The 12185-nt window shown below is 39.1% G+C and overlaps 1 protein-coding gene across 1 annotated transcript in view; it reads right to left on the bottom strand.

The window, feature by feature from the left end:
- The window catches only part of LOC139727841 (trafficking protein particle complex subunit 9-like), a 29283-nt gene extending 17419 nt beyond the window's left edge, over window positions 1-11864 (bottom strand). Inside the window, exons 1-6 of the mRNA XM_071638814.1 lie at window positions 11739-11864; window positions 8085-8736; window positions 5492-5637; window positions 4386-4523; window positions 3456-3577; window positions 770-838 (exon numbers count right to left, since the gene is read on the bottom strand). Of these exons, the coding sequence (XP_071494915.1) occupies window positions 770-838; window positions 3456-3577; window positions 4386-4523; window positions 5492-5637; window positions 8085-8680 (1071 nt within the window). The 5' untranslated portion in view covers window positions 8681-8736; window positions 11739-11864. The remainder of the gene's footprint in view (window positions 1-769; window positions 839-3455; window positions 3578-4385; window positions 4524-5491; window positions 5638-8084; window positions 8737-11738) is intronic.
- Window positions 11865-12185: the final 321 nt, after the last annotated feature.

The following is a 12185-nucleotide window of genomic DNA, read 5'->3' as shown; positions in this document are numbered from 1 at the left end:
CAACTCATAAATGGTATCAAGGTTCTGTATAATCTACAAAATATACTGATACATGAAATTAAAGCCTAAATGTACTAGATATATATATTGGGCTGAGTAACTGAAATAAATTGAATTTAAAATGAAAAAAGGGGAAAAATCGAAAGAAGGAAAGCTACATTGTATAGTGATTTTCTGTTGTTGTAAATTCATCAATGAGTTGACCAGTAAAGCAATTACACTTACAACATTGTGCATTAAACATTCTAAGCAGAATACTTGGTCATTAAAAGTGCTCTGTAGTATATGCTATCTTGTATCGACCGAGAATCCATACATGCCACACTTTTAAAGAAATGATGAATCAAGAAATAATATGACTCTAGATAAATGATTTTGGAACATCCAATAAATTATGCCTGAAGAGTAAACTTCTGTAATCACCATGACTTTGTCAGGAGACTAGCTCAAGCTCAATGAGTTTGGTACCAAGGTATGCTTGGTGTTTGTTTTCTAGTACATGGTTTGGACACTCACACTCTACATCAGCTGGTTAACAAATGACACGCCAAACTACCTGTTACCCCCACTGACGTTATAACATTTGTCTTTTTAGGGGTGGGCTTAGGTGAAAACGACTTGTTAAAAAAACAAAAATGGGATTTTATGTTAACAAAAGCACATTTGATGGGTATTTGAGGTTGATGTATGATCACAAAAAGGGAGGAATAGTTGAACTGAACGCTAGGGCTTTCACTGTGGGGTACAGTGAAGTATTACATAGACTTACCCTCTGTTTGATGAGCACCTCTGTAGCCTTGATACAAGCCTCCATCTCAATAATGGCAGCATTGGTATACTGCAGCAAAGAAATCCATGGGAACACTTTTTCACATTTCTATTGCTTCTAACAAACACTCATGTCTTGATAGGCAGTAGCACATTATTTGCTATGCTTCATCCAGCATCTTTGTATTCAACCTTCACGATGCTTGAATATTTATTCTTTATTTACTCTTTTAGGAATTCATTCAATTCATAATTTCATTTACATGAAGCTATTTGATGAAAAACAAAGAAAGTAAGCCAGTGGGGTCAGGGAGAATGGAAATAAGAAAATTAATGGTAACTCAGGACCATATGAATTTCTGTAAAATCACTCATTGGTGTGCTACTTAAGCCACCTTGCCACATCGTAAAATTTATCTACCCGGCAACTAAAAATTTAGCTGACTTAAAAAAAGCACACTACCAATCATACCTGCAAATAAGGTTGCTCTAATGTACAAAGTATTTTGACAAAGACTGATGTTCAGTGATTTATAATAGTCTATTGTGTTATGTTTGTTCAATTGTATTAAAAAAGGAAAGAATGGAAATGGAAAAACAAAGAGACTCTGACAACTGAAGGGTTGAAAGGTTCGAAGATTAGGAGGCTTAACAAAGAGGCTGTGAGAAATTGAAGTGTCGTACAGGTTCTAACAATAGAAGGTTTTGATAGAAGGCACTAGGGAACTGAGAGGTTTAAAGGGCTGTGACACAAGGAAGGGCTAATAGACAAGCCCACAGACATTTACAGTTTGTGAAAATTTGAAGAATAAAAGCATTATAAAAAGGAGGTTCTAAAACAAAGAAGGGTTTAACTCTTAATGTGCCAAGCCCAAAACCCCTAACGTGCCAGAGGTTTTTACCTAACGTCAGAACGTTTCGAAACTGGACTGACAATGAAATTTAAAACCGCCATATCTCTGAAACTATTGACTGTTTTGAATTGAGTTCTACACAACATATATCAAGAAATGTTTGTTCTTTCATGTCATGTAGTCAGTTTGCCATAATATCGATCTGAACCTGAAATATTGCAGAAATAATTGATACATCAAAAAAAATTATTAGAAATTATTGTGTAGTATGGAAAACAAGAGTCAGTCGCGGTTTTTCTTCAATAGAACGCTCCCTTGACTCTGTGAGAAAGTTTTAGAGCAACATCTCCTCTTTCAAATGATAACAAAATTGCCTTCTAGAATTGTATGATTCCAAAGATACTAGCAGTTTATTTTGTCTTAGCAATTTCTCTTTCTGCCTCAGTAATTCATTCCCAAATGTGAGTCCTTTACAGTAGTCTCAGATCCTGTATTTGAAACTAAAGTAATTGTCCCTGGAGATGGCCCTGGAAGAGCATCTTTTGTCCACTTCAGAAGGAAGAACCTACTAATCCTCCTTTTGTCTAAGCGGACCATGGGGGGGGGGGGTACTCTATTGAAATCGGCTGGCCTTTGTCCGTGCGCAATTCCTATGCTAGTGTGGGGGACGATTAGTGACGTTTACCAAAACAAAAGGATGAAAGACTTGACCGATGAACGAAAGATGACCCTCTTTGAGGGACAAAATCAAAGCAGCTTCCCGCAGGACAGCATCCAAGCGGAACAATGCGAGTGGAACCGCATAGACAATACACGCTGATTCAATAGCATACACACGCGTGGTTTACCAATGAGACTTTTGGTCTATACACATCTCGCTGAGGGTGCGCTCACTGCGGATTTTCCCGACGCGAAAAAAATACATCTAGCTGAAAAATCATGTATTTACTCAAAATTTTCCAATGTAAGCATGGTCATATTTTTAGTGGAAACGATCGTCATACTAATCAGCTACCAGTACATATCATTGGCAGTTTCTTGATGTAACACATTACGGTACCATAAGAACTTAAATGATCAATTCTTTTCTTGCTCTTCTTAGTCGCCAATCGGCGACCATGGCACGTCAGGACTAAGGTCGCCGTTTGGCGACCATGGCACGTTAAGAGTTAAAGGGCTCCGATAAAGGAAGGGTTACCCCAACAGTTCAGAGAAAGTGAAAAAGGGTTGAGAGGCTCTTGGATTGGAAGAGTTGGCAAGGGGTTTTAAAGGGGGCTTTATGAAGAATGACAGATTGTAAAGGTTCAGGGAACATTACACCAAGTGCAAATAGTTTGTAATGGAAAGTAACACCACAGGATAGCCAAGAAAGGGTGTCCCTGCTTTTCAGTCTCACACGACAGCATCAATGGTGTACACATTATTGTATCGAATAATTCTGAGGCATATTGGCAAAATCATTTCTGAAGACAAAATTTAACTGTACACATACTCTGTACACTAATGGGGGGGGGGGGTGTTTCATAAAGCTGTTCTTAAAGTTACGAACGACTGGTGATCAGTTCTGATGTGCTATACTTATCAGAATTTCAATAATTCAGCACAAGAACTGATCACCAGTTGTTCTTAAGTCGTTTGTAACTTTAAGAACAGCTACTGTACATACTAAACGTATATGAACACTGACCATCCAAAAAAAAAAAAAGTGAGGAAGGTAATGGTGTCATACAAACTAATTATCTAATAATGTTCAATATGAACATCAGAAAGTGTGTTGTCATAGTGTGAAAGTGACAAGAAAGGCCAGCAGGCAATATATACTCATACACTTACCTTGGCATAGTGCACAATGGCATCTCTGTATCTCTCAATGATTTCATCTGGCGGCAGACAGTTCTTGGGTAGATCTTCATCGTAATCCTCATCAGAAACGCCATTCATAGCCTCGTAGCTTCCTGTTCAGACAAAATATAATGGGATGAGCGGTACTGTCTCTGCCCTTTAAACATGTGGAAGAATCACCACAGAGACTCTTTAGCCATCACATCATTTTCTTTCAGAATGTTTCATGATGTTCTCAGTTGAATACAACAGAGCGCTCTTATTAGTTTTATGACTACAAGATTTTGTATTGTGTGTGTGTGTGTGTGTGTGTGTGTGTGTGTGTTTACATATTCTTGCTTGCTGATGGGGCACAAAATTCACAATAAGACAAACATAAAATGAACAAATTCATTTTTTGGTTCTTGATAATACATACAAGGTTGTATTATATTACATGTGACAAAGTAGACTGGTAACTGTGTGATTGCTGAAATAAGTAGGAAAAATGGTAATAAGAGGAAAATAGAGTTACAGTGTAAGTTGGATCTATGAAAGACATACATTTGTATGTGTAGAAAAGTAAAAAAAATTATCTGGGAAGAACAAACATAACAGTCACAGACTTTCACTGCACAAGCCACAACATCAATCAGTAGATTACATGAGAAGCTGAAGAGTGTGCATTTTGTACTTCAAGGTGTATTAACAAAACTTTGAATAAGGAGGGACATTTCATAAATCAGATCAGACTAGCACATGGAAACAAAGGATTGGGGGGTTTTTTAATTGCAAAAATGTATGTCAAAGAATGGGTGTTCTTGGACTCTTTCTGAAAGACTAACATCTGGCACAAGATCATCTCGAATCTTTGACTCGCATAAAACACATTTTTCTGAGACTACAAGAACATGTAAGTATAATCCGTAAGGATGGCCCAACCTGATCTGTGCAGCTTCTCCTCTGGTGGTCGTAAAAGGGATTCCCCACTGAAGGAGGCATTGCGAGGAAGTCCTTTGGCCTTTGGCTCAGTGGGGTACAGCTGGATGACGGATGCTGCACACATCCCCTCTAGACAGGCTGAAAGAGGCAAATAAGTACACAAACATACAGCACTTTCATACTATTGTATGTACACAACAAAGAATCACTATTTTTAATGCCTGTGGGCACAGAAATCCACGCAGCTTTCCATTTAAATGTACACAAAGCTGCTAGTGAATTTGGCCTTCTAATCATTCACAATGCTATCCTGCCCTTGTAGTTGTTAGCTGTTGAATCAAATGCATGTTTTGTGTGTACATGTATGCAGTGAGGATACATTCATTTGCCAATGCTGTTGAAATGGACATGACCACTTTACCGTTTACATCACTAATTGAGGTGGTAGAATTCTTCTTAGGACATACCCTAAATTTACTCTTCTTATGCCAGACTACTTCAGTGCCTCTATCACCCCATGCTGAGCCCAAAATAGTTACACAATACTCGGAAAATATCAAGAAATCTGAAGCAAATTAATCACAAATCCTTGATATGGAAATCACCCAATGCATACTTTAATTATTTATAAGCACTAAATGCTTGCAGTACATATACATTGTATGGTACTGACAAAGTATTTCTATTTGGGACAAGTATAAACTCCAGTCCTGAGAATGCAACCCAATAAAACTAGACATGAGAGACTTAATCGATACCATTGAAGCAAATCCTGCCAAATGCAGAAAACCTTGTTTCAAGCATGTACAAACAAATACAAAAAAAGGTTATTGATGAAAGTGAAATACTATGACTAGTCTTCAAAACTTAATAAATAACTGATTTCATGCAAAAATCTATAGGACTCTTCATGATAGCTTACAGTACTACAGGAAAAGAGAAAAACAATCACACAGAACACAAGGGTTACATAACCCAATTTCTTCATGTGTACTGCAACAAGTAACATGCCATCCATGGGGACTATTCATCCACAGGAAAAAAAAAAGGGGATTTGCTATACACGTATCTCAGCAGAGCAGCCAGATGGTTAATGAGATCTATACCTGCCATCCACAGCCAGTCGTTGGCGCCCTTGAGGATCTCATAGGCCGTTTGGTAGTGGACAAAGGCCTCCTGGGTCATGCCTGCCATCAGACTCAAGTCTCCAACATGCTTCCGCATCCTGCCCTGAACACGTCGTCTGAATGTCCTGAGAATTTGAACAAGAAACCAAATATCTTGACTATTGAAAAGAGGATACTCAGAACTTCCTTTCTTTACCTTAATTTCCAAAAACTAACATTTTTCCAAGCTCATTAGTTCAACCTTGTAATTATGGTTCTCTATCTCTAATCAACGATTTTCTATCATATGGACTGATTTTGATTGGTGCACTTCACTTTGAAAGGTTTTGCATGATTTCCAGGAGAGGATTGCTGGCATTTACAGTGCATTGCTAGACACTGTAAATATTTAAACTACATGTGAATAGTCAGATAATTGCCAAAAGTAATTTACACAAGTTACCTTTTACTTGGATGATATTACAATTTGATAAAAAGAGCTCTATGAGATTGCTTAGACAATTCAAAAACTTGCAGCAAACAATACACAAAGCACTTTGCATTGCCTTTTAATTCACCTACAGAAACAGTTGAAATTTGCTTTGATGTGATCAAAGTCATTTTGTTTTTATCCTATACTATAATACTCGAAGTTGTTGTTGTTGTCGCGGCCTTATGTATTTCCTGTTTTATTTCGGCGTTGCTGGTTTCTCTATCTCCTCCCGAGCCGTCGGCTCCGGGCAGTTGCGACCGGTGCCGTCGGCCGCAGGAGAGTATCCTACATCGAATGGCGCGGGTTTCGTCCCCTCTCCGCCTCCGTGTCGACGTCGAGGACGAAAAAGAAAAATTAATTAGCAACATGCATAATGCATTTTTGTGCGTGACGAAAGAGCCGAGCGTTTCAATATTCACCGATCCTGCGCTGGCCTCCTGCTTTCTCGATCTTACATCTTTTAGCTTGCAGAGACACTGGGGGATACTAAAGATGATGGTGCAGCGAAATCTCTGACATCTTCCGGCGGACGCGCACGCACACACACAATGTACCTCGCAGAACTCTATACACACTCTACACTGTGTGTATAGTTCGGTGATGTACCTTTGCCTCCGCCTGTTACGTGTACTGAATGTATTGACGATGGTTACACGAATCTGTGTGTGCGTGATATGGACTACAAAGGCATTTACGTACAGTTCGCCATTATTGGCGTCCCCAAATGAAAACAACGAACGTTGTTATGTAATTGTATTTTGCACAACTGCAGAATACTATATGCAGCTCAGGTACGTCATTTAGTTTGCTCGCCGTTTGCTCTCAAGTCCGGTGTCATTGTACGCAGACTGTTTAGGACGCGGCTAAATATATTTGCCGATCGTACCCTTACATATCAGATTACACGCGCAGCTGTGTCCATTCGTTTACTGCAAGAGCTGCTGTAATCATACATATTCATAAGATGAGCGGACGTAGAGGAAAACCTCGCTTTGCCGACCGCCTATTTTTAAAATTGCAAGTGGAAATAGAATGCGTGGTTCTATGGTCTATCAAACCAAGTTTTGGTGACAAAAAAAAGAGGGAGCAAATGAAGACGAATGCAGTGATGTATATATTCTTCTTTCTTCCATAACATGGGAAAAATATTAAAGAAAAAAAAATACGAGGTCGTGAGAACCTACTCCCACGGGTGCCTATTAAACCTGATGTCGATCTCCCCCTCCCCAAATAATAACAACGATGATAATAATAATAATAATAATGATAATGATAATAATGATATAATAATAACAATAATAGGAGCAATAATTGTAGGCCTAATATTAATTATGATAATGTACAATCTGAAGCAGATGTAGTTCTATATAAATATGATATATCAAGCCAAGTTTTGGTGATTAAAAACAAAAAGGAGGGAGCAAAATTATGAAGACGAAAATATCTTATTTTTCTCTCATAACGTGGGGAAAAGAAACATGAAAAAAAAAACACAAAACAAACCAAGGCCTTGAGACCAGCCGTGGATTCCCGCGGGTGCCCGCGTGGATGCAAGAGCAGGGGGTAATCAAAGTCATAGTGTTAATATCTTCCCGTTTCGACGGGAACAACCTGTGGGCAGAACTTTCGGGGAATCTCATTTGTGTTTTTGGTAATTTTTCCCTGAATATTTTTGTTTTTTGCCCTGCGGAGGTGGAAATGTGTGTGTGCGTGAGGGGGGAGGGGTGAGGGGCAACAAGACAACTGTCGGACTTCAACGGGTGCAAATAACCCCTCGGAACTCAAGTTCTATAATAAAAGCAAGTAGTGGCGGGAATGATCCCTACCAATGGACCGGATCGCCTGGCATATACTTCAAAAATGTATTATAAAATTTCTGGGAAGGGTGGTCATTTAGAAGACAGCACAATTAACGAAAGAATGAGAAGACTTTTCTTTTATTTCTTCAATAAAAATGTGCAAAATCGTATTATGAGAGAAAAAAATAAAACCCCTCAGACCCGTGGATTTCCACGGGTGCTGCTAGTAGAACAATAATCCTATTGTCAGATCACAACTAAGCACAGACTAATCAAAACTATACACAGAGAAAGTCAATACCTTGTTTCAGTATCTATTCCTACAATATCTTTCCGCTCAAAGGGGGCCATGAGAAGGGGTAGCTTGTCATTTCGGTTGCTATTCATCTTGTCCAATCGCTTGGACTCTAGCACCCAAAACAGAGCTGCAGCAAAGTCTTTCACATCATCCTCCAGTTGTTCACAGTCTTCAATGCTGTTATAGTAGACAGCATCTGGTCTGATTCCAGAAGCACTGTCCTGTAAACTGTCCTTGGACATGCCAAACACAAAGCAGCGGGAGTCAAACAACGTATTCCTATAGGTCTCCTTCATAGAGTCAAAATTTGCGTAGACAGTGGCCAGTTCAATCTCCGAGGAGGCTTTGCCCAAACAAATGAGTCCAGCCACTCGCCGGTGCACCTGAAATTCGCCCCATTCATTGTTCTCAAGATGGACCACCCGCTTGTAGCGAAGCCAGATGCTGCGCTTGTTGTCTGGGAGGTTCACATATGCCACACTGTTGATGCGGTCGATGATGCGGGCATACGCCCGAATCTTGACGGCCCCGACAGGCTTGATGGTAACCAGAATGGCCTGGTGGTCCTCAGGAGACTGGGTGTAATCAGCAATGCTCATGGTGATGGATTGGTGCTACATGTAGAATCAATTTGATTGCTAGTACATCTGATTACCTGTTGGTACAGGAATATAAAAGAACATCTTTAGAGTAAGTTAAATGTGTACAGAAAGAGGGACAAAGACATCCTTTTGGTATTTGTACATGTATGCTTGTGTGTGACACTGTAAAAACTATGGACATACACTCTGGTGCTGCTTCTTTTTCATTTTTTTTTTTTAAAGTCATGAGATTGATGTCGAATAAATTACACAACGCTTATTAAATCATTTTCATTCTGTTTCATCCAAAATGAAATGACAACAACAAGTGAGTGCAATTTAATAGAAGGGCATCTTCTTTTACGTCACATTCTCTGGGTACTAGTATCCTATTTCAGTTTGAGGTCCTGAGGCTTAGGGCTCGTTCTTTTCTCTCTCCCGCTCTCTTTGGGGAGAGGGGCATAAACTAGGCAGAGAAGTTATTCCAGCTACGCGTACAGTTTGTACCATGAAATAAAAACAATGTCAGTTAAAAAAAAAGGTTATCAAGATTTCTTTTTCTTTCAGGCACAGGAAGTTTGCTTGCCAATATATTTAGTAGTCCCTCAAGAGCTGTTGCAGACAAAATAATTGCTCTTCACCTCCAATAATTCCAAGCAAACAATGGTCAAATCTGTGCAACAGTAATAACCAAAACAGTCACACAGATTTTCATTATTGTTGGAGAAGTCCAATGCAGTGGTGGTCATTGTTTGCAGTACTGTATTCAACAGAACTGAACATGGGTAATTTTTGTCCTTTATTTATTTGATTGCAGAATGAAGTTTACTAGATGACTATGGTAATATTCCATACTGAAAATAAAATAATATGATGGAGAGCACCTTCTGGTAACATTTTGTGTACATGTTGTAATCTTTACAGGGTCTGTTGCTTGGCAGCTAAAAAGCCTAGAAAGTGGAGAGTTGAGGAGGGAAGCAACATGGGGGGGTGTAAGGAAGGCAAATAGTGGCAACTGAGGGGCAGCAGTAAGTTGAAAGTTGAAGAATTAGTAAAGATGGGAGAAAAGGGGACAGGGAGAGTCGTAAGGAAGAAAAGAGTGAAAATCACTGGGAGAAAAACAAATGGATGGGGGGGGGGGGGGAGGAAGAAGTTGAAGGTTGATAAATCATGGAGATGAGGGAGAGAGAGAAGTGAAGTACATTTGTAGAAATGAAATTCCAACTGGTGTTTCACAAGACCAAGGAAGAGAAAAGAAGTCAGTGAACAATGTGGACTATGGAATGCAGAATCAAAATGATGAAAGGATGAATAAATCAGGAAGGAAAGAAGTAAGTCAATGAGAGATAAAACTTTAGTCATAGATTAAGAAAAAAAGGAAAGAAAAACAGGAATGAAAGCTCTGAAAGTGAAGGGCAAGGGTTTGCGTATTCATTAGGTAGAATTGCTGTGGTAGAGAGAAAATATAGATCTAATCAAATGTGTAAACAATATGTTTAAAAACAAGTAAACAATGAAAACAATATACATTGTAATTTGTATTTGCATTAATAATGGAATAAATAATGGAATCAATAATGGCTATTGCACAACAAACATCACCTCACTTCCAAGAGCATTTAAAGCAACTTCATAGCTGGAGTTTCACTTCTTTTTTTTTTTCAGGAAGGGATGGGAAAGAAGTTTTCAATCGCCCACTGCAGTACAGTGTGACATACACTGTTGCCTAGTCCTGAGCAATATTGTTTGACTGAATTACTGTTTTGATCACAAATCCCTTGCAAGTTATACTGTCGTAACTCTCCTACACTTTTTTTTTTACATCTTCAAGTGCACCAGAGCCACCAATATGCTTTTTCTTTTCGTTTTTTTTTTTAAATACACTTCATAGCCTCTTACTGTAAAAGGAAGAATGTTTGCGAGCATTTTAATTTGGCAAATTTCGCGAGAGTAAGTTTTGCAAAATTAATAAAATGCATGCTAAAGATCTTACAGAAGTCTACATGCATCAAATGTTAGACTCTTAGGCCCGAATTCACGAAGGTGGTACAAATGAAACCATGGTTTAAACCATGGACAAAAACCATGGAGCGCCAAGTGTCGCATGGAATATTTCGTTACGAAATCAGTCATTTCGTCGATGAAATGATTATTTTGTAACAAAATGACATTTTGTAACTAAATGAACATTTCGTCCACGAAATGATAATTTCATTAACGAAACTGTAATTTTGTCGACAAAATGACCAATTTTGTAACGAAATATTTCGTGCGACACTTGGCGCTCCATGGTTTCATTTGTACCACCTTCGTGAATTCGGGCCCTAGAGGCAACTCGCAAAAATTTCATGCTGCAAATAAGGCCGTCGGCTCCCATTTGCGAAAATTTCATACCACGAAAATGTTGTGTTTTTACTTTTACAGTAAGGTCTAATTCAATAATTAGAGTTGTCTACCACCATAACTAACAATATCTACATAAGCATGAGTAAATACAAGTATGCTCATGCCCCGTCAAAATTAAGAAGAGTAAGACAAAGATGTCAAAGTGCAGTGATTACTACACACAGTTGTCAGTATTGTATCTACTTTTTTTAAAGTAGGCTCTAGGGCCTACCTAAATTGGATCTCCTAACAAACAGTTACAGCTGTAGCAGTGTACGTGTACAGAGCTAGAGCCGAGGTCAGAGCAAGGAGCTATCACAAGATCATGGTCTATGCTTTGCCTAGCCTCCTTGGTCAGAGTAGGCGTTCTGATCTGATTCGCAGACTGAGTTATCTCAATAGGAACACTGTCACCAAACCACTTCATCGCCATCGACATGATTCACGACCCTACATAAAGTAATTTATACTCACTGATGATCTGACGATTGTGATTGCTATTGCTACTGCATGACCAGCCAGCAAGGCATCAGTAGTGTTTCAATGGGGGGGTACGGCAGTGACTTGTGGTCACAGCAGTGTTACTCAGTGTAGAAATCTGACTAGAGTCTATAGCAAGAGCGCAAATAGAAAGTCGGCAGCTATCAATTATCATTTTGTCAAAGAAGCAAGACGCGATTGCATTACTCACTGTACTGAGCAGTATTGTAGACAGTCATAATCCGGATCACTGTTATTCCATTTGTAATGGATGTAGTACAAGATTAGATATGTGGCAAAAACGTACCGGTGTTTCGGAAACACCAGCAGAGCCGAGTGACTCAGTCTGATAAAGTCTTTCGCTGATCAATCAAGTGCGTGAATGAATATACAGTCAAACTCGGATACCTCGACGTCGGATAAGCCGAATATCACTTACCTCGGGGGCAAAATGAAAGTCCCAATTGTTCCTATGGAGTTTCCGTGTATTAAAATTCGCGTAGCTCGAAAAAGATAACTCGAAGTTCGGTTACCTCGAAGGGAAATCTAATGTCCCGATCTTAATTAACTTATTGTTTTTCCCAGCATGTTGCTCGAATCGAAATTGTAAACATCACTCAGCATCTCCGATTAAGCACGCGTGGACGGCGAAGACATG

Source organism: Diadema antillarum, unplaced genomic scaffold, assembly GCF_040938485.1.
Source record: "Diadema antillarum isolate AM-2024a unplaced genomic scaffold, OU_Dant_1.0 seq00000156_RagTag, whole genome shotgun sequence".
In the NCBI taxonomy this organism is placed as follows: Eukaryota; Metazoa; Echinodermata; class Echinoidea; order Diadematoida; family Diadematidae; genus Diadema; species Diadema antillarum.
Note: the sequence above shows the minus strand (reverse complement) of the source record. Positions and strands in the feature narration are given on the sequence as shown.